Here is a 21,805-nt window from a genome sequence, read left to right as displayed (position 1 = left end):
TCCTGCCCTACCTGACCTGAGGGTCTCCTTGCACTGTCCCACCCCTGCAGGTTAGCAGGATGTGCTCCCCTCCTTTGTGTCTCTGCTGGCATCTTGATGACTTGCTAATCTGGTCACCTGCCACCCTCCCAGCGCTAAATGTCCCTTCCACCCTTCCCCACACCTCTCCAAACAATTCCCTGCACCACACAAGCCTCCAGTAACAGCTGACATTTGTTTCAAGATGTTTGGAGAGTTTCACTGCCCAGGAGAGACCCTGAGCCCGGGGCAGCAGCTCCTCTAATCACCAGGCTGCTGGGTCAGTGTTCTGATTTGGGATTTTTTTCTTTAAATAGTCAAAGCAAACTGAGCAATTCCTGGAGGTATAAAGCCATTCCAGACCATGTTAAAGTAGGTCCAGAGCTGTTCATCCACATCCCTGCAGAGATATGAAAAAGACAGAGCTGTTTTTGGGCTCCAGGGGCTCACTCTGCCCCCAGCCTGACTTTCAGAGGACATGAACAGCACCCTCAGGCTGCCTCTGTCCACTCAGCCCCATCCACAGCCTCCCCAAGAGACACCCTTCTGTCTCTGCCCTGGGAGGCTTCATCTGGCTTCTCCTCTCCAGGCAGGCCCACAAACCAGCCCACCAGCTGAGACTTTGTGCCTCAGGACACCTGAGAGCAGCCAGAGCTGTGCTGGGACAGCTCGTGGTCCAGCCACCCCACCCTGGTGTGTGCTGAGGCCACTTTGTGCCATGCTGCAGTGACCACTCGGGCAGGAGGAGGTCAGACCCAGGAAGGGCTGTCCAGGTCTGCACTTCATTCACAGGAGCTGTAAAACTGCCACCTGGACCTGCCTTTACAGCCTTGGAGCACGCTGGTGTCCAAGACGTTCGGTGCCGGAGCCAGCTGGAGCCAGGCCAGGTTTATATTTAATCCTGCCTATGAATACAAATACAGGGTCTGTATTTTGAATGAGCGACAGGCGCACCACGGACATTATTAAACCTTCCAAAAATAAACCCCTGCCAAAGTGATGGGAGCCAGATTTTCCCTGGAAAGTGTCAGCAGGGGGTGAGGGGTGCTCACAGGCCCCTCTCCAACAGCTGCCCTGCATCACGAGCAGCTTCTTCCCTCCGGCCCTTTGCTTATTTAAGCCCCACAAACACCAGGGTGCCTCTCCCCAGCAGCTCAAAGTCCACTCGGCGCCGAATCAGCTCTGAGGATTTGCCTTCAGAGCACTTTGGATGAATGTAACGGGAAAGGGCTCTGAAATAGCATTACACATTAATTATATATATATATATATATATATATAATAAATTAGCATTGCACATGGCGCTGCCGCAGCAGCCCCGCTGAGGGCGGCCCGTCCTTGCCCCGCTCGCCCGGGGCCGTGAGGGCCCGGCCGGGCCATGGGGTGAGTTCCCCGCTTTCCCTGCTCTCCATCCCGCTCCAGGGCGGTGGAGGGAGCCGCCTGGAGCCGCCCTTTCCCTGCTCGGCCGTGCCCCGCCATGCGGGCCCGCCGTGCAGGGACCCCGCTCCTCTCCGTCCCCGTCCCCAGCCCAGGGGGTGTGAGAGACCCTCAGGGGGCGAACCACCCCCGCCCTTCCGTTCTCCCCATCTCGCACCGGGGCATGAGAGACCCCTTGGGGTCATCTCCTCCTTCCTTCTCCCCCTTTCCCCCAGGCCGGTCCGACCCCCGTGAGGTGACAAACCGCTCCCCCCCTCCAGTGGTACTCCCCGGACACTCCCGGCACTACGTTTCCCATGGGGCCGCGCGGCGGAAGCGGAAGTGGCGTCTCTCCGGCGCGGCACGCGGGCCGCGCCATGGCCGCCGACGGCGGCGGCGGGCGGGAGCTGCTCGCCCTCATCCACCAGCACCTGCTGCGCGGCGGCTTCGCGCGGGCCGCCCGGGAGCTGCAGGCGCAGAGCGGCCAGGTAACGCGCGGCCGGGCGCGGCCCGCGGGGGAGGCAGCGCGGGGAGGGGGCCCGGTCCCGGAGCGCGGGCCTCGGCGGGGCCGCAGGGCCCGGTCCCGCTCCGCGCCCTCACCGACCAAGGGAGCGCCACGTGGGTGCCGGGCTCACCGCGGGCCGTGGCTGCACGCCGGCCCGCAGGTCCGTGCTGCACGCACGTGGCGTCCCGGCACCCAGCGGGAGCTCCCGGTGCCCGAGCCGGCCGGGAGAAAGCCGGCAGCCCGCCCGGTAGAGCCTCCCGTGCCGGGGGCTGCTGCTCCCCGCACACGTGCTGCTCCGGGAGAAGTCTGCGAGGAAACACGCGGCCCTGGGTGCGGCGGGGCGGGGAGTGGGAGGGCTGCCCCGGGCGGCGTGTGCCGGGCTGCCCCGGGCGGCGTGTGCCGGGATTCACCGGGCGGCGTCTGTGCACGGAGACGCGGCCCCGCTGTCCTGGGGAGGCTTGGATGGGCCCCCGCGGTCGCTGCTTCTGCCTGGTGGGCACATCCCGAGCCTGGGTCACGTTTGGGCCGGTGCTTGACTGGTGTTTGCTCTGCTTTCACAGAAATTGCTCCCTTCCCTCTCGGCCTCTCTCGAGGACATCTTTACCCACTGGGAAAAGTAAGTCACACGAGGGAATGAGTATGGAATAGATTCCAGACTGTGCTGACGTCTAGGCTGCATGGCATGTGTGATTTTTCTTTGTTGGAATTGCACGTTGTCAGAGGATTTCCGATGATAACTGTGCTCAGTAGGATTTTCTCCTAACCTCTGGTTTCTCAGCAATTCATTTCTGATGTTCAGGATGATGCTGGTCTAAAATTTCCTGAGCTTGGAGATAAGTTGTTACTTCAGGTTTGAGCAGCTGGTGCTGTTTGTGCTGGTTGCTGCTGGAGTGTTGTGGAGCTCAGAGTCATGCTTTACTGCAAGAAATCTGTTCCCTGTGCTGTTTCACTTTCTCTTTAAAGCCACGTGCTTTGCAGGATTACTGACCCGAGAACAGAGAAGCTGAGCAGGTGCTGAAATGCCAGAGCTCTTACATGGACTTAAACCTTGGCATGGATCACAGCTGATGTGACTCAGAGCAAATCTCTTGGTTTCAGCCTGTCCTTTCAAGTCCTTACATGTTCCAAACGCCTCGTTATCCCCCCTTTGAAGGTCTGCAGGAGGGGCTTTCCCATCTGGGATGTTTGCACCCCCCCTGTGCTTTGGGTGTTGAGTGCAGCACTGCAGAGGCTGTGGCAGCCTCACTGCTGGGTTATCTGGGAATCTGTGGGGCTGGGAGCTCTGCAGTGAGGATCTCCTTAGCATGGCCCTGCCAGCAGCCTTGGGAAGTGTTTTTTCAAAGATGTTTTCTGCTCAGTGCCTTGTGCCTTGCTCTTGTCCTCCATGGCTGAGCAGGAGAAGGGCTGGGTCTAGGTGAGGGTGTAGCAGCATAGAAATGGGTTTGCAGTTCCTCTCTCTCACAGATTGTTGCTCTCATGGGTGCTGATGGTGACCTTCCCACGTGCTGGCTGTCCTGCCTGCTGCAGCAAACCCTCCCAGACACTGTCCTTTTAAACTGAGGGGCAGCAGGGCATTTGCATCAGGTTTAATTCCTCTTTCTTCAGCATCAGCCTTCTGTCCTGGTCCTGCCCCACAAAGTCATCTGTTATTCCTGGTCTGTCTGAGTTCTGCCTGCTTGGGAGTCAGAATGAGGGATGTGTTGGCCAGTGTCTTTATCCTGGAGTGCTCCTGTCACTGAGCTGTCTTTATCACATCCTGCTCTCATAGGCTTTTAGCCCAAAAATGTCCTTCCTTAATCTACCCTGTGGCTCTTGCCCTTCTCACCAAGGCCACCCCTGGTGCTGTTCTCCAGAACCTCTTCCAGAGTGAGCCTAAAGCTGAGATTTGCAGTTCCAGAAGTGTCCTCCCTCCAGAGCTGCATTTACACTTGGAGGATGCAGAGAGGGGGTGGGAGGGTGCCTGGGAGCTGGGGAAAGCTGGTCCAGCTCAGCCCTAGGAGCCTCAGATGTTCCAGACTGCCACAGGGACAGTGTAGGCAGACACCATTCCTTCCCCTTGCAGGGTACCCCTGAGCTCCTGGTCACTCACAAGGAAGTCTCACATCAGTCTGTGCTGTCAGCTGCCACTGGACCAGGAGGGTTGCAGGATCAGAGCTGCCTGTGGGGGCTGCCCTGTTGCTTTATTAAAAGGATTATTGGAGTGGTTACAGGACTTTCTAAGAGCAAACATGCCTTTGGCTTTGCCTGCTTGCACAAAACTTGCTGTTACAGCTGTGCTGCCAGAGCACTCTGACACCAAGCACAGTCTACTCATCAAATTGTTAAACTAATTTCATTTTTAAAACAGATTAACAAATAAAATGAGCTAAACTGGCCCAGAAGTGAGGGTATTTGCTTCTGATAACTGTGTCTCCCAGGGCTTAGAAGCATGTGTGAGTCACAGCAGCATGTTCCCAGTGTTACCCTTGTAATAAAGTAGATGTGTTGTCTTTAATCTCAAATGCAAACATGGGTAACTTTAACCACATCATCTCTTCTGGTACAGGTAGGATTTAGAGCCTGGAGAAATCTTTCTCCAGCTTAATGTTTTAACCCAATTGAGCAGCTTAAGTGTTCAATACTCATGTAGCCTCTTCCTCCTCTTTTTCTAACACATCTTCTGTAGGTCCAGCCACTTCCTTTCTTAATCCTCTCTGCAACCTGGCTTTCCTGCCCTTTTGACTTGGGAGCATCAGTTCAAATGGCTTTTGTGCCCTTTAGATTGGCTTCTCCTGGCCCTGTGGAATACCAGGACTTGGTATTTTGGGGATATGTGCCCTAACTCTGAGGCTACACTTACTCTGAGGCTGTTGCTGTAGCCCCTGGAGAAGGAATTTGTTCTGTAGGATGCCTTCTATCGAGCACCTGCCTGCCTGTGTATGTTTTTATCTCTGTTAAAGTAAGAAGGAGTCTGCCTAGGGCACAGAAAAAATCATCTAGGCTCGGTATTTCTCCTGAGTGTTGCAGGAATATGTTGCTCTTGGAAGTTTACTGAGGACTGGAGATGTCCCTTGGAGGTTAGAGAAGTATTTCCCACCCCCTTAGGAATTCCTCTGCAGAGAAATTACACTGCCTATTCTTAGGCTGGAGCCTGAGCTGAGAGTAAATGAATAATTATATTCTAATTTCTTCAAGATATTTTTCCCCATTTTGACACCTATTGTCTTCCCTCAGAACTCCACCAAATTCCAAGAGAAGAATTGTGAGTGATGAGGAGGCAGCAATCCCAGAAAAGATCAGAGTTCCTGATCCCGTGAGCAGCTCTGAGAGCTCAGAGAAAGAAGAGGATGAGAAAGAGAAGGCAAAAGCTGCAAATGGTAGGAGCCTTTTATCTCCCTGAAGTCAACAAAGTAGGGCTGGAGACTTGTGTAGGAGTATCCCAGCTTGCTTGGCTGGAGAAAATGCTTGTAAAGTGATGGCTATTTGAAAAATAGGACAACTAATTTAGCACCCCCTTCTTATGTGGAGTTTCTGAGGAGCACAGATGTCTGCTGAAGCTAGAAAAAACCTGTTATGATTCATTGGGGAGGGATGGGTGTTGCTGCTCAGATGAAGCTTTGGGAACCTCTTTCTGCCCACTGTGGAGCACCTTCTAGTTGTGTGTGTTGGGCCAGCAAAGGCAGGCGTGTTTGATGGGTCAGGGAGGGTGTTGATAGTTGGCCTGGAATGCCAGTGCCTCTGTCTGAGGTGGGGACAGATCTTGTGTGCAGCTGATGTGGGAGGTGTTGGCTTGCAGAGTCTAACAAAAACTTGTGTCTGACATATTTTGGCAGATCAATCTGATCTGCTGTAGACCAGCCTTTAGAAAAGTGCAGATCTTTAAAGATTCCCTTCTTGGTGTCTGGGAGAGGGGTGGGGTGGAGGAGCAAAGTTCTTGCCTGTCACAGGGACAGCAGTGGTGATGGTCTTGGGTCAGGTGTGCAGGTGGGACCCTGCCCTGCTGCTGGGGCCCTCCTGCAAACCAGAGACCCTGTTGGTGTGAGGAACACACTCACACAGCTGCTCTGTGGCTCTCTCCTGTGCAGCAGCCAGCCTTTCTGTGGCCACCAACTCGGTGGTGAATGTAGAAAGCAGTGAGGAAGATGAGTCCTCGTCGGAAGAGGAGGATCTGCCTGGGAAAGGTGCAGTGACGGTAAGGCAATGCTGCTGGCTTTGAAGGCTCTGGTACTCTGAGGCCAGGACTGTCCCAGACTCCTCAGCATGTGTAGAACTGTGTCCTGGGGTGGAAATCATGTTTAAATGACCCTTCTATGCTGCCATAGCCTTATCTTAGATATCTGTCCCCCAAAAGCTGCCTTGAAGAGTTCTATGGCTTACCTTGCTGCCACATTACTGTTGCAGGTACATTGTATCCAGTTTAGTTCCCCATCTGTGTGTAGCTTTCTAAGTTCCTTTATTTCCCATAGGTGACAGCAGCTGTGGTGGGTGGCAAAGCTGCCAACTCCCTGCATTCTCCTCCCAAGCCCGCTGCCCCAGCAGGCAGAGCAGAGGGGCTCTCTGCTGCTGACAGAACTGTGCTCTCTAACAAGCAGCAGCCCAATGCCCCAGCTGCAACTGCAGCCCCAGCCAAGGCCCAGAAACTGCCTGGTGCTGGGAAGCCTGGACCTGCCACAGCAGCTGCGGCCAAAGTGGGACAAAGCAAAGCACCAGGAACAACCAAAGCACCGGAGAGTTCCGGCAGCAGCAGCAGCTCCTCGTCCGAGAGCGAGGAGGAAGAGGAGACGCCGGCTGTGAAGGCCCCAGCCCCCAAGTTGGGTAAGGAGCCTGCAGGGTGGTGTAGATGTGTGTGAGCTCCAGCTCTTGCAGATTGGATCAGAGACGTGCCTTCAGCATGTTCCTTTCAGCTCGCTTGCTGGAAAGCTCGGAGTGATGCTTGTTCCTTGGGGAGGCTGCTGGAACATTGCAAAGCAGCCAGCTCTGGAGCTCCGTGGGATGAATCCAACGTGCTTGCTCCCATTTCAAGCAGCAGATCCTGTGCTAAGATGTCTGGCAGCACCCAGCACATACCCAGGGGTTGGGGCTAACAGTGTAGCATGTCCGGAGGAGGTGCAGTACTAATGCTGCTGATACTTTCAGCTTTATGGAAAGGCCCTCCAGTGTTTTCTCTTTATTCCCAATTGCAAAGTGATTCGTTTTGGGGTTTGAAGTCTTCAGGGAAATCTTTAAATGCTTTGAAGTGTGTCTGTGTGTGTTGGAGGAGGAGGGTGAGAAATAGATCATTGAAGTTCTGGGAATGATCCTCCTCTTGGCTCTTATCCAGAGGAGGCCCAGCCAGGCTGGGTGCCCCTGCAGGGAGTTGTGTGTGGCTGGGCAGCACCCCATAGGGTCAGAGGGTGGCCAGGAAGCATTTCCCATCTCTGCCTGCTCTCAAGGAAGGTGTTTGTGGGCCAGCATTTGTCTGGAGAAGCTGTTCCCAGCAGGCTATTGATGTTTTCAGCAAGGCTAGGTCCTCTTCCCTGCAAATCCCCTTAGCCCTCTCTGTGGCTTGTTTTGCTTCCCTGACTTCAAAAACCACATTAGCATCATGCTCTGGGGCTCAGAGCAAGCAGCAGCTGTGACATCTCACTTGTGTTTCAGAGCCAGCAGCTGGGGCTGAGAGCAGCAGTGAGGAATCAAGTGAGGACACATCCTCTGAGGAGGAGCTGATAATTCCAGCCATCCAGGTAACCTCTCCAGCATGGATTCTTTGTCCCTAGGAAATCACTTCCCTTCTTTTGAAGAAGAGAGGAGATGCTGCAGTGCTGTATTCTGACAGCATCCCTTACCTTGGGTGTGTGAGATCCCCAAACCCAAGACCAGAGCTATGTGGCTGAGAGCCCCACTAAACCCTGCTGACATCAACTGTTCTATTCCAGTTTTTTCTGGTGCCTGAGGCTGAGGGAGATCCTTGGATGTGTAGGAGGTGATTAGTATGTAATTTGATGGATATAGTCAGGCAGTCCATGGAGAAAGTGACTTGCTTCAGATATGCCACAGCTCATGGGTCTGAAAAAGCCTGTGCTGGTCAAAATTAGCAAGGTAGCTGCCTTTAAAACAGATTCCATGCAGTTAGAGCTTTCAGCTGTTTTCTTCCGAGGTGTTACCTGATTCTCCTGTTCCCTTTTGTTCCCCCTGTTCCCAGGCCAAGCCAGCTGTGAAAACAGTGCGGTCTAATGCAGCACCTCTGAAAAGTGCATCTGCTGCTCCAGTGTCCCTGAAGAAGAATGCAGTGAAGCAAACAACACTGGCAACAAGCCAGGCCAAACCAGCATCAACAGCAGTTCCTGGGGCTGCACAGCCCAATGACACATCAGAGAGCAGCAGCTCCTCAGACAGTGAAGATGAACACCCATTGGGAACCCAAGTGCGTGTCTCTGAGATCCTCCCTCTCCTTGCATGCCTCTCAGGGCTAGGAACTGCAGTGAAAAGAAAATTTTGTAAATGCATGTAGTGTGTAGCAAAGTCATGGTGGGGGTGGGAGGAAGGAGGCGTGAGGTGTTAAAAGGCACCTCCGTGTCTTTGCTGGGAGCTTTAATCAACCCATTGTGCCTTTCTTAGAAAAATCCATCAGTACTTTTAAAAGAAAAAAAAAAAAAGCAGTGATTCTTTTCCCACCTGAAGAGGCAAATTATCATGGTGGAATTTGCTTCTCAGGTATAAATTGCAATAAATAGTGTCTAATTTGTCAAACTGTGGTGCAGCTCAGCTTCCCTACTGTGGAGAGTGCAAAGTGCTGCCTTGTACCTCACTGGGGGGGACTGCTAGTAGCAGCAGACTGATGAAGAAAGCTAGATGAAAGAATTCCTCGTGTCCTGCCGGTCACTAATCTTCCTTCAGGGTTTGCCTTTCCTGGGGGGGGTTCTGAAATTTTTTCCCTTCATTATAGTCTGAGCAAATGAATTATGCTGCTGTGGGATTTGCCTTATTTCACTCTGTTCATGTCTTGTCCAGACAAAGCCACCTCCAAAATCCTCCCAGGCCGTCCCATCCCCAGTGAAACCTACACCAGCAGCGTCATCCTCCGTCAAAGCAGCTCCAGCAAAAACACTTCCCCTGTCCCAAGGGAAGGCAGCACCAAAACCAACAGTGCTGAAGCAGGTTAAAACCTCACTGGGAAGGACTGCTGCCCCCATGAAGCCTGCTGAAAGTGTAAAGCCAGTGGAGAGCTCTGCCTCGTCAGCCAGTGAAGAGGAGGACCCCCCTGTGCCCATCAGCCAGAAGGTAGGTACTGCATTCAGCACTGTGCCAGGGGATGGAGTATGCAAGACAAGTGTTTATCCCTTAAATGCTGCCACTGATCTTGAAACACCAGGAGTGCCTTGTTTCTCAGTCCCTCGGAGAGGAGGATCTTCCTAGTTGGGGGCAAGTACAGCCTCACTCTTCTCACACAGCTGTACCAGAGGAGGTGGGAGGCAAATGGTTTGATACCAGCTCTTCATTCATGCCCTGCCCCTGTGGAGTGGCCTTGTGTGCAGGGTCACAGGTGTCTTGGTCTCAGCTCTCCTGTGGGGGTTTGGTCAGAGTTCTCAAACCAAAGGAGAGGGACTGGGAGCTCACAATGGGCTCAGGTGGCTAAACTCAAAGGGGTGCAGATCCCTTCCTGAGAGCAACCCAAGGCACATTGTACTGAGACCTTCTGCCTCAAGTCTGAGCTGGAGGGGCCTTCAGAAAGTGCCCATAAGCAGTCTTTTGGAGATGCAGCCTTACTGCCTGCAAGGGAGGAAGGGAAGCTGGGGGTAGAGCCTCACGTGTCCTTGCATGGAGACTCTTTGTCAACACGTCCTTTGACTATTGACAGGCAGGAGCCAGAGAGGCTCTGCATTTTTGTCTTCATAGCCTTGGTCTGCTAAGGTGGGTGGAGGGGGATGTTTCTCTCACAGTTAGCTCTGTGCTGCTCTCTTCCTGCATGATTGATTATATGTGAGGATTCAGCTCTAGGTGACAGGAGCAGCTATTTGATGGCTGTGCCATGAGGTCCCACTGTAAAACCATCGAGATTTGTCCATTTTAGCAGGGTTTATATGCTGGGTAGGTTTGTGTTCTCCAGTGTTGATTCTGTGAAGCTTTCAACAGCAAGTTTTACCTGCTGATTTAACCACTTCAGCATCTTCCCTATTGCAAACTGACATTTACCCTCCACAGCCAGAGTCAGCAAGAAAGAGCTTGTCATTGAGGGAGCTCTGTATTTGCTATACAGGCTGTTCCTTCCCGTGTTAGTAGCCTACAGGCAGGGACTATGAGTGAAGCCTGAAGATAAACCATTGGGCTTAGCTGTGTCCACAGTCCTGTCCTCCCAGTCAAACTCTTCTTAGCTCATTCCTTACCATCTGCTACTTGGGCATATGCTAACCACTGACTTACTGTATCCTGCAACTTCCTCTGGCTTCTGTGCAAGATCCAAACAGATACAGAGCGTTGGAAGCTGCTTCATCTTTCCCTGTGGGGGTGGATTAGCACAATTAAAATGAACATCATGCCTAAATTGAACTGCTTAATTGGTATGTTTACCCCTGAAGACTCAGGAATATTTAGTCAAAAGAAGTTGACAAGGTGTTTGCATATTTTGGGGGGGAAAGGAATGGTGATGGGGGACAGTCTGACCTTAAAGGTGCTGTGAGCTGCTTTTCTTTTGGAACTGCTAATTTTACTCTGCTGCTTCTTTCCTGAGTGTTTTGAGCCAAAGGTGGCACTTGAGCCCTCTATAGACAGGCTTTGGCTTCTGTTTACAAGGAGTGGGTGTGAGATACACGTGCATCCATGTGTTGGGAACCCGTGTCTTCCTTGAGCATCCCAGGAAAACCCGCGTGGGTTGTGCTGACAGAAGTTGTGCCAGAAACTTTTAATCTTGGACTGCAGGCTGCGTGGGGAGAGGCCAAATCTCCCACGAGACAGAGGGTCTCTTTTCCTCCTTGAACACTGTTCCCTCTCCTGTGCAGGTAGCAGTTGCCCCTTGGCTGGGCCATGACACAGCTGAGGAGCTGGTCCCAGTGCTGGTACAGGCAGTGCTGGAGTGTGATTTTACAACGTGCTCCCAGCACGTGGCTCAGTGTTGTTCCTCCTCTTGTCATGCAGCGCTGCAGGATGCAAATGGACCCAGCGAGTGGCAGATGGGTTGTGCAGGAGCTGAGTCATCACACTCACTGAGCCACAGGCAGCTCCTGCTTTGGGGGCTGGAGAGGGAGCAGGAAAAATGATTTCCTCTTGAGTTATTTTCCTCCTCTCTGAGTTACTTCAGTACCTGTGACTCTCAAGCTGTCAGGAGCTCTCTGCCTGCATTACCTGCTCTCTGGGTGTAACTTGGCTGTGCTGTTGGCCAGATCCCACCTGAGACTGTCATCCATCTGATGTGGATGGATGGACCTTGGCTGCCTCCCAGGAAGTTCTGAGGCTGTGTAAACCTTATGGTGGTTTCTGTTATGTTCTTTCTGTGTTATGATGCCCCTGCGTGGCAGCTCTTTCCCACTCCATTGCTAAGTTAGGAAATGGAGGGAGAAGCCAGACCGTTGCTATAAAGTGCTTAAAACTCAGTGGGCTCTGATCTTGGTAAGCTCTTCCCTTGCACAGCAGTGTTCAGAACAGCAGAGAGGAGTTAGCACGTTCAGAGCAGTGTGTGTGAATTCTTCTGACTGCTTCAAGTACTTGTGTCTCTTCAGCATTGCAAAGCTGGCCTCTCTCCTGGAGATTGTGACTCACTGGTATCAAAACAAAACAGAGAAGTGAGGTTTGCGGTCCCCCTCCCCAAGCACTTGTGGAGGTTTCTGTTTCTCTAACCAAGTCAAAATGTGCTTGGCTCGTTCAGAGAGCTGTTCTGTAATGGGATAAACATGCAGATGCTGTTGTCTGTTTAGTGTTTGGCTTGGAGATGATAAGCAGTGCCCCAATGGCAGCCCATGGCAGGGCTGTGCCAGGAAGCACAGTAGGATTGGTCTTCCTAAAAGGAGCTGTGCTCTCTGCTGTGGCTGTGGGGGTATCACTGCATTAACAGCATAGCAGGGGTGGTGCAGCCGGGCAGGAATCCCTCATGGAGCACCAAAGCAGGCTGGCATCACATGCAGGGTGCCCAGGGCCTGCCTGCCCTGGCAAACACCACGTACTCCTTGGCAGAGCAGCCCGGAGATGAGCCACGAGTGGAGTAAATGAGCGAGTGCAGAGCTGCCAGCCTGGGGAGTATCTGCAGGGCAGGAAATTCCCACATCATTCCACAAGCACTCTCCTCTGCCACCACTGACCTTCAGTGTGCAGGAGGGGGATCTGCAGCCCTTGGAGAGGAGCCAGGAAGAGGGAGTCTCACCTGGTAGTTGTGTATCTGGGGCACAGGTGACTGTGGCTTCCTGGTGCTGACACTGCAGGAAAAGTGGCTTGTGGTCTGTCCTGGAACATCTGAGTGTTTGTTGACAGGTGCTGCAGAAAGACACAGCCCAAGTGAGTGTCAGAGGTGTTTTGTTGTCTGGAGATTTCTAAATTCTTAGACCTGTTGACAAATCAGCTTCCAACTAGAGTCACACTCTGTCTCTGCCTGCCCTGTGGTCCCAACCCTTGTGTCAGCCCTGTGTCTACACTGAGCTCTCTAGCAGCTCTGGGCTGTAGCTGCTTCAATGCTGTCTCTGAATCTTGCAGGTGTCATGGCCCAAGGCTTCCCAACTCCTTTTGATTCCCTGAACTGTGGCTAGGTTGTGCTTAAATGGCTTCCTTGGAGTGGGAGTCTTGGGGTTGCAGTGCTTCTCCTGTCCTCAGCCAGTGTCTCTGTCTCAAGAAAGAATTGCTGTTACAAGCTTACAAGCACTATTAGCCTGTGTGCTCATGTAAAATGTGCTTGGGCTTTCTGTGAGAAGGAAATTGCTAAATTCAGAGGGATCTATTCACACAGCTCAGCCCAGGCAGTGGCTGAAGCCCCTTCCACTCATAACACACTAAGCATGGTGAGAATGTTAGTAACAGCTCTGTTAGGCTAAAATAAAACCCAGCCTGAGCTGAAACTGCACTTAAACTCCTAAACAACACCTGTACTAATACTGCATTTCTGGGTCTGTGTTTCTCTTTTGTTAAGAGGTTATCAGACCAGCCCAAGCCTGTTCCCAACCTGAGCCAGGCTGCCAAAGCTGTGCAGCCTGAAAAAGCAGTGGTCAGCACCTTGAAAAGCCAGGTTTCAGAAAGTGGGAGCAGTGACTCGTCTGACAGTGAAGAGGAGTCTCCTGCAGCACAGAGACAGCCTCCACCAGCTGGTAAGTTGCCTGGTGGTAGCCAGGATCCCTCATCTGCATCCTTATGGGTTTCATGTTCTCCCCTGCACATGGAGCAGCTTCTGTGGACAGCCACAGAGAGCAATTCTTTCTCACAGTGACAATCTCTTACACTTTTCCTGCAGTGAAAACCAATTCTGTGCCCCAGCCAACAAACGTGAAAAAGGCACCGACTGCAGCACCAGCCACAGCCCCTCCAGCTGTGGGCAGCACTGATGATTCCAGTGAGGAGTCAGATTCAGAGGATGAAATAGTCCCTCCTTCCCAGGTGAGGAGCTGCTGACCCCCTGGCTGTGTAGGCTTTAATGCTGCATGCTCAGGAGTTGGAAGGTGGTGGTTGTGCAGGGGGTGAGCAGTGCAGGGGAGCCTCCCTTTGGCTGGATTAGGTTTTCTCAGCTGTGTCCATGGGTCTGGCTGACCCCAGCCCTGGGTGCACGTCTCAGCCACAGCAATCTTGCAGTGTGTGAGTGCTTTGACAGGAACGTGAGTAGACACACAAGCCCAGACCTTCCCTGGGACTCTGTCCCCTTGCTCCACTCCAGGAATTTAGGCTGGAAAAGCAGCCAGATCCTCACAGGAGGAGTCTTTCCATGACCTGTGTAGCTCCAAGGCAACCCACCGCCTGGTTCCTCACAGATCTCTGAAGTTCTTTGGTTTTGTTTTCCACAAGCCTTGGGAGGATGGCAGATCTGCCCTGAAGGGTAGCACAGCAGTTCTGCTGCCTTTCAGCTGGAGGAGCCAGGCCCCTGCTTTGGAGAAAGGAAGGTGACCCCATATCTGTGCTGAGAGCACCCCTGAGTGTCATGGAGCTGATCCCAGCTCTCCCACTGGAGTCTCTTTGTCTCCATGCCAGTCCTGCAAAGCTGTGGCAGAGCTCCTTGGGGCCAGAGCTGCCTTGGTGTGAAGCTGTCCTGGGGGTGTCTGCACTTGTGCTGCAGTTTGAGCCCAAGAAACCACATCTGAAACCCCCCTGACTGAGGAACATGGCTACTGTTCCACATGGTGGTGGTCTGGCTGGTGTTCTGAGCCCAGGGCTTGGTGCCAAGCACACTTCATACCCCACACATGCCTTTGCTGGGAGGGGAACATCATGAACACGCAGGAAACCCTTCCCCATGTTGGCCTGAGGCTGTGGCCAGTGGAAAGGCTGTCTCCCTCCAGCTGATGGGCAGGCTGCCATCCTGAGCATTCCTTGAGTAAAGCATGTTTATATTACTGAGATTGTATAACATAATGCAGTTGCTGTAACTTGAGCTTTGTGTGAGAGGGCCGAGAGCTCGTTGGGCTGGCAGAGCGGGGCCTTTTCCTTCCCCAGGCCAGATGATGTGTGAGGGAAATGTCAGCCCACAAAGGCCCAGCTTGTCAGAGATCTGCAGGGGAGAGCTGCTCACGTAGCCTGTCAGTAACACAAACCAGGAGGCTGAGTGCTCCTTCGTGGCTCCTTCTCCCTCTTCCGCTGGCATTTGTGTCATGGTCCTGTCCTCAGTGCCTGGTTTCCATGCCCCTGGCCTTTCTATTTTTAACCCCTCTTATGGTATGTTTGATGGGATGTTTTAAATGTGAGGCAACAAAATTGCTCTTGTTAATTTGACCCCTAATCTCTTGGCTTGTGGACCTGAAGGCAGATTTTCCCTGTGGTTGAGGTCTTTGTTTATCTCTGTTGCCAGTTAACCCTTGGTGTGTGATTTTTAGAGTGTAAAAGACATCAGGGAGTCCGAGTGCCCCCTCTGCAAAGGTTTACAGCTGCAGACTTGCTGGTGCTGCAGTGGGTAGGGATTCACAGCCTGCAAGCACAGCACATTTCCCCTGCCTGCCCTCAGGGTAGGTGCCTTGGGGGCTCTGAGCTAATGCTTTTGGCACTTTTGGGGTGCTGGCCTGGCCCTCATTTCTGCTCCTGGCTGTGCCAGAGGCCTTGCTCAGAGGCTCATGGGAGGCAGAACTGGTTTGTAAAGGAGAGAATTAAGAAACAGAAAGTCTTGGTGCTGTGCTGAAAATGATGGAAAGGCTTAGGAGTTAGTGCTGGATTGGTGTGTGCCTCTGTATCTTCTCCCTCCAAGTTTGCTCTGCCCTGATTTTATTTCTTATCTCTTCTAGAGTCTGTTCCAGCAGAATGTCAAAGTAACTCCAGTTTCGAGCATGGTGGCTGCAAAGGCAAATGCCAGCCTGCCTTCAGGGAAGAGGACAAAAACCCCTGCTGTCCCTGCAGTGAGCAGAGTGTCTGAGAGCTCGAGCACTGATGCCTCAGAGCACAACCTGCTGGCAGGAAAGGTAAAGATGGAGGAGACTAAGGTGGGGAGCCTTCCTGGGGAGAGGGAGAACATGGATCTGCTGGGGTCTGGGGCTGGTGCCACGTCCCCAGCTGAGAGATGTGTTCATGAAGCTGGGACAGAGGGGCTGCCCTATCCTCACCACAATGATCCTGCTGTGAGATGGAGCAGAGGGTAGCCCTGGTACCTTTGCTGTCCCTGGCTCCCTGCTGGCTGCTTCTTTCCTTTTGTGGTGGCAGTTGTCTGCTTGGCTCGGCCTGACTGTGACACAACCTGGAGCAGTACAGCTGAAGAAGGGCCAAGGTGCTCCAAGCCCATCTACTCTGGGCTGCTGCTTATAGTTCATGGATGTGAGCAGTTAGTTATTCCTCCTTCCAGATCCGTTTCATCTCCCTCTCCCTAGGTCCCTGCTGCTTCTATCCAAAAGCAAACGGTTCCCGTGGGAAAAGCTCCTCCTGCCAACACTGCCAGCTCAGGAAGTTCCACTGCTAAGGCGAAGAAGCCAGTCCTGCAGCCAGGACAGGACACCCAGCCAAGCCAGGCCGTGCCACCCACTCATGCAGGGTACACCTCAGACAGCAGCAGTTCCTCTGACAGTGACGAGGAGGAGGCACCCAAGCAGCCTTCCCAGCCTGGTCAGTTCTCTCCTGAAGATGCTCTCGGTGCTGCTGGGGTGGGGACAGCCTTTTGTTACTCCATGGCAGGGTGGCAGTGGTTGGGGAGGCATTCCTCCTCTCCAGCCTGGCACAGCACTCCCCTTCTTTTGGAGGCAGAAGGGCTTTTGGTGGCAGTGCCTGTGCTGGGAAGGTGAGCTCAGCCCCAGGCAGCAGTGGTTTAACAGGAGGAACTCTGCTCTTCCAGCAGGCTCCCTGCAGAAACCAGGAGGGACCCTGCCAGCCCACAGCTCCTCCTCAGAGTCCAGTGAGGAGGAGGAGGATGCAGCATCACAGGTATGGTATTGAGCAAGCTGGATCCTCTCAGGTCTTACAGCTGGCTCCTAAATAGGACTGAGAGACAATTCTCAGCCATAGCAGACACGGTGCTGGGTGGGTTTGCCAGCAGAGAAGTGGGGGTTCCCCACTGCAGTGGTGTGAGCAAGACCTTTTTGCAGAGAGAGAGAAGCTTTTGAACCTGAAATGCTTCCCCAGGCAGCCAGGCCTTGGGTCCAGGGTTCATGGTGCCTTCCCTGGGAGAAGAGACAGCAGGATATGGTACCTTGCAAGGGTTAAACCAGAACTGCTGCACAGTGCCAATAGCAGCAGGGATTTTTTTCCCCCACTTTAGTTTGTAACTTAAGCCGTGTCCAAGACACGAAATTCCCTTTGTAAGTGGCGTGCAGGGCGTGCAGCACATCTGCAGTGCATTAAGTGTGCGTGGGCCACGCTGATGGCCAGGAGCCTCCCCCAGCCTGCCTTGCTGGGTGAGAACAAAGGAGAACCTCTGGCTGCCAGCTCTCGAGGCTGTCAGCTCAGCTGGTGTCTGTCAGTGCTGGCTCCTCTCCTGCTAGTCCTGGGCTCTCAGAGCTGGCTCCACAGGTGGCCAAAGGTGGGCCCTTCACTTGAAGTATGAGGATAATAGCAGCAGAGACAGAGCTGCGTGTCTGGTGTGTGGGAGGCTGCCCTGCTGTGACTCCTCAGCGTGTCTGTGCTGTTTCAGTCCCTCCTCACAGGCTACCCAGTCATCTGCAAGACCCCAGTAACACCCCAGGCACCAAAGACGGTTCCCCCCCAGCCTGGAGGTGCGGTGAGGCCAGGGAATGCTGCTGTGGGTGCTGCAAACTCCCTCGCCCAGGGCTCCCTGAAAACAACCCTGGCCAACAGCTCCAGCAGTGACAGCAGTGACTCCGACACCGATGACAACCAGGTGGCTGCAAACCACAAAGCAGGTGGGTTTCCTTTGGCAGGGTTGGGAGTTTGCTTGGCCCTGGAGCAAAGCTGTGCTGGCACAGGGGGTGGCACTGGGACAGGCCCTGTTCCCAGTGTGTCTCTATGGTGGAACCACAGCATGGAGCACTGCTGCCGTCTGCTGGCTTCCCTGGCCACAGCACAGCCTTCAACACCCTGCTAGTGCTGGCTGCCTCCAAGGCTCAGTGCCTTCGCCTCTTCCAAGATGTGCTTTAACCACAGTAATTAACAGGAGCAGGTAGGGCTCTCCCCAGAGCCAGTGCACACTGCATTGCTGGCTTCTGTGGAAGGTTCAGACACTGCCTGAAGAACATGTGCTGCACAGTGCTGGTATTCAAACCTCCCCTTGGGCTGTGTGGGCTCTGCTGCATGTCTGGAGAGGAGGGGAAGCAAGCGAGGAGACCTGTGGAGAAACAGAATTTCCCTGGTTTGTTGGCAAATTGTAAAACTTGGAGCTGGAAGCTGCTTTAGCTCTGGTGTGACCCTATCACCTTCAGATGAACTCTGGCCTGCTCTAGAAGTTCAGATGGGTCTGTTGGTCCCTTGGGCACATCATGAAATTGTGCAAAGGGCTGTTGAGGAGGTCAGAGCTATTGATATAGGGGCTCAAGAGGGCCATGGGGCTCTGGGCTTGGCCATTGGTGGTGATTGCAGGAGGCAGTGTGGAGACCCCCAGCACCTTGGGAAGTCCCCAGCTTATTGGGGATGGTGGCTTGGGGAAGAGCTGCTCCATCTGTGCTCACCCATCTTGTCAAACACCCAGAGCTCTTGTGGCAGTTGTCACCCACTTCAGGCTGAGGCATCTTTCTCTGACTCTGCTACAGATGCCAACAAGTTTAGGGAGAACTTTTTTTTTGGGAGAAGAACTGGATGCTCCTCTTCAAATGCATATTTCCATTCTCCTGTGACTAGTCTGTGTAATGAATGCTCCCTGAGTTGTCGTCTCTGTTTTTGTCTGTTTCTGCAGAAAACAACCCCACTTCAGGGCAGGAAGCTACAGAAGCTTCCAACAAAGAGAAGGTGGCAGGAAAAACAGAGCCAGGTCATGCCAGCCTCAAAGCTTCCTCACTGAAGAAAACGCTGGCAATGAAAGAGAACAATGTTGGGGTCACAGGGGTACAAGTGACCCCAGCATCATCACATGCCCTGCCCTCCATCCCACAGCCACAGCAGCCAAGCTCAGGGATTGAAACTGAGGTCACCACTGCAGTGCAGATAGTAGAGGGCTTGGAAGTGAAGAAGAAGAAGAAAAAGGAGAAAAAAGAAAAGGAGAAAAAGGAGAAAAAAGAAAAGGAGAAAAAGAAACCATCCTCCACAGCAGACAAGGCTGTGAAAACATCCAAGAGCAAAGACAAAGAGAACAAGAAGCAGAAAACGTCTCAGAAGCGGAAGCTGGCAGGAGAGGATGGGGCTGTGGGGCAGCCCAAGGAGAAGAAACGGAAAGGGCAAGCTGGTGAAGAAGTACCCAAAAAGAAAAAGAAGAAAGCAGATGGTGACCTGGAGAAGGTGGCAGGCAGCAAGGAAAAGAAAAAAGCAGCTAAAAGTAAGCATCTACACTTGGGGCCCAGTTTGCAATAGGTTCTTGCAGCTGATGCACTTTCAGCCTGTGGTGCAGGGCCTTGCAAACAGGACCCACTTTGCCATTGGCTTCCTGCTTGGCTGCTTTCCTCATGGAATCAGTCACGTGGCTTGAAAAAGGTCTCTTAAGATCATCAAGTCCAACCATTAACTGAGGCCCATCCCCAGACCATGTCCTCACATACCATATCTACACATCCTTTAAATGCCTCCAAGGTTGGTGACCACACTGCTGCCCTGGACAGCCTGTTCTAGTGTTTAACAACCCTTTTAGTGAAGAATTTTTTCCTAATATTCAACTTAAACTCGCCCTGACTCAACATGAGGCTATTTCCTCTTGTCCTGTCACTTTGGACCCTTCTACAGCTTCTTGTTCTGTAGTGGTCTGCTTTCTGCCCTGATCCAAAGGCCATTTTTTTTCTTTACAGTGCAGCCTGTATTTGCAAATCAGAGCTGGTTTTGTGCTGGATCTGGTGGGCTTTAAAGAAAAATGGGGAGAGGGGATGTGAAATGACTGGGCCAGGTCTGATGGTGTTCTGTTCTGCTGAAACTCGGCCCTTATTTTTGGAGGGGACAGACTTGTCAATTGTCCCCATGTGAGCTGTTTGCCAGGGATGAGTGGAGCCTCTTGAGCAGTTGTGCTGAGCTGGACCTCGTGTCCACCCTGTTTCAGCAGCTCCCCTGGCTCTCATTTCTGGCATGTGCCCATCTACTCCAGCCCTGAAGCAGTTCCTTGGAGCAGGTGGGCAGCAGGAGGTGGAAAGAAGGAAATTCTATGTAATTCCAGCCATGGGTGTGCACAGATGGGGGGATCAAGCTGCTCTGGCTCAGGGGTATTAGGGAAACACCCCTGGGTGCAGCTGTCTGTGGGTAGAGCTCTGCCTTCGCCCAGTTCCTGCTCTGGAAATCTTGCTCAGGTTTGGACGTGATCAGAATCTTACTGGAGATGCTCCTATCAGCCTGTGCTCCCTTTTAGAGGCTGACAATACCAGAGTCCCTCTCTCAGTTGGCTTTTCTTTCCCACTCCTAGAAAAGAAGACTGGAAAAGAAAAGAAGAGCAAAAAAGCATCTTTGGAAGGGGCGCCTGTAGCAGATGGCTCTGCTGAGGTTCACAAGAAGAAGAAGAAGGTATGTGTCACACCCTGGGCTGTGGTTCTCATCCCAGCTGGAGAAGGAACAGAGCCATGTCTGGCAGTGCAGGGCAGCCTGCAGTTCACTGTGGCCAGCCTAAAGCCACCCTGACCTTTGGCTGGGGTCAGAGTGACTCAAAGGGCTTGTTCCTGTGTTGCTGCCCTAGGAGATTCCTTTCCCTGGAGTGGTCAAACCCAGGGACCCTTTTGGTGGCAAAGGACTTAGTCCTGTCTAAGGAGTAAGTGCTGCTCTCCAGCTGCCTGCTCATCTCATTCTCAGCAGAAGCTGGGGTTCCTGAGGGCTTGGTGGACTTCTGCATGCCATCCCAGGGGCTGGAAGGGGTGACAGAGGGAGACTACAGGGTGTTCCTTGTGGTGGCTGCCACCTCTACAGGGACATGTCCATGAAGCCTCTCTGGCTTTGCTGGGTCCTTCATGTCTGTGGTGCAAATGATACTGATGTGTTTTTTCCCCTTTCCATTTTAGAAGAAGAAAGGAGCTGAGCCTGAAGGATTGTGAGAAGGTACATGGCCTGTGGGGATGGGCCACTGGTACCCTGAGCGGCGTAACCTTGGCCACGTTCAGAACTCCTGGCCAGTTTTGGGAAGACAAAGTGCCCTCTAAGAGCTCCCTGAGCCAGCCTGGCCTTGGATCAGAGGGCCAGGGAGTGGAGCAGTGTGAGGAATGTCATGCAGCCATGTGCTGGCTTCTCTGGATGTGTCTGACCTCAACTCTGTAGCTGCTGAGATGTCCAGCCTGGGTGTTGCTGACCTCTGTCACCAGCAGAGATGAGTGGCCTCTGGCAGTGTCTGTCTGTCCCTGCTGACCCCAGGGAGCTTGGAAAAGTGATGGGAATTAGATGGTGATGTTGTAGCCACCTGGAAGTGGACCAGATGCCTTTGCCCACGCTCTGCTCAGCTGTAAGGCTGCTCTCCTCCTCCCCATCCCTAACTTTTAACTCCTCTCCCCAAAGGTACCGCATTCCTGTGATTAAAGATTTATGGGTGAAGATCAGAAGAGAGGAAAAGGAAGCTCACCTGGAGAATTCCAGCTTTTTAAAAAACAATAATTTATAATTTCTTTTAACTGTGACTTTTAGAACAGTTGTGTAACTTTCTGCCTCCTCCTGCCCTGCTGAGGCCCAGAGATGTGTTTATAGTCCCTCCAAATGGAATAGGGGGAGGCAGTTTGACCAGAGCAGATCATAAACTGTTTTTCCCCTTGTTGACACCCAGCCATCCCTTTCTCTTACCACAGAGCTATATTTTTGAGAAAAACTTTTATCTTTTTTCCTCTCCTCCTGTGACTTGTGGTGTCAGTCCTTTTGCTACTACAGAGAAAGCTCTTGGGTTTCCTTTTTATTCTAACACTGACAGCGGTGATTATCATGTCCCTGAAGTTGCACTGAACAGTTGTGTCCAGCAGCTGTTTTCAGCCAAGGCAGAATCAGTTTTTGTGTTGTTTTTGTTGTTTTTTTTTTTTAATGAAATACAAAATAAAAAAAACAACAAACAGATTTTTCTTCAGCTGCTTTCAGGGGAGGCCAAGGCTGTCTCTGGAGGATGTTGTGGGTGGGAGAGCAGAGCCCAGTGTCTGCCTGTCTGGGTACCAGTGAAATCAAACAAGGGATGGGGCAGGCATGGGACAAGGAACACGGCCAGTCCTGGCTGGAGATGCAGCTGTCCAAGTGCCTGCAGAGATTTTTCTTTATCTCTTTTTTGTTAAGTTT

The 21,805-nt window shown here is 52.7% G+C and overlaps 1 protein-coding gene across 5 annotated transcripts; it reads left to right on the top strand.

Annotated features, from left to right (window-relative positions):
• Positions 1 to 1,766: 1,766 nt before the first annotated feature.
• On the top strand, positions 1,767 to 21,596 carry TCOF1 (treacle ribosome biogenesis factor 1). Of its 5 annotated transcripts, none has more exons than XM_064387604.1 (18): positions 1,767 to 1,922; positions 2,500 to 2,555; positions 5,153 to 5,295; positions 6,004 to 6,110; positions 6,385 to 6,733; positions 7,556 to 7,641; positions 8,100 to 8,321; positions 8,909 to 9,178; positions 13,005 to 13,179; positions 13,323 to 13,465; positions 15,292 to 15,465; positions 15,868 to 16,099; positions 16,326 to 16,414; positions 17,121 to 17,349; positions 18,336 to 18,911; positions 19,977 to 20,074; positions 20,566 to 20,599; positions 21,050 to 21,596. In XM_064387604.1, exons 1-17 carry the CDS (start codon positions 1,812 to 1,814, stop codon positions 20,593 to 20,595), a joined length of 3,090 nt encoding a protein of 1,029 aa, XP_064243674.1. In that variant the 5' UTR covers positions 1,767 to 1,811; the 3' UTR covers positions 20,596 to 20,599; positions 21,050 to 21,596. The 5 variants fall into 5 exon arrangements, with proteins under 5 accessions (XP_064243674.1, XP_064243671.1, XP_064243672.1 ...); XM_064387601.1 differs by having other exon boundaries at positions 20,563 to 20,599; XM_064387602.1 differs by having other exon boundaries at positions 16,329 to 16,414; positions 20,563 to 21,596.
• Positions 21,597 to 21,805: the final 209 nt, after the last annotated feature.

This window comes from Passer domesticus, chromosome 13, assembly GCF_036417665.1.
Source record: "Passer domesticus isolate bPasDom1 chromosome 13, bPasDom1.hap1, whole genome shotgun sequence".
NCBI classification, from domain to species: domain Eukaryota; kingdom Metazoa; phylum Chordata; class Aves; order Passeriformes; family Passeridae; genus Passer; species Passer domesticus.
This window is presented reverse-complemented; position numbering and strand designations above follow the sequence as displayed.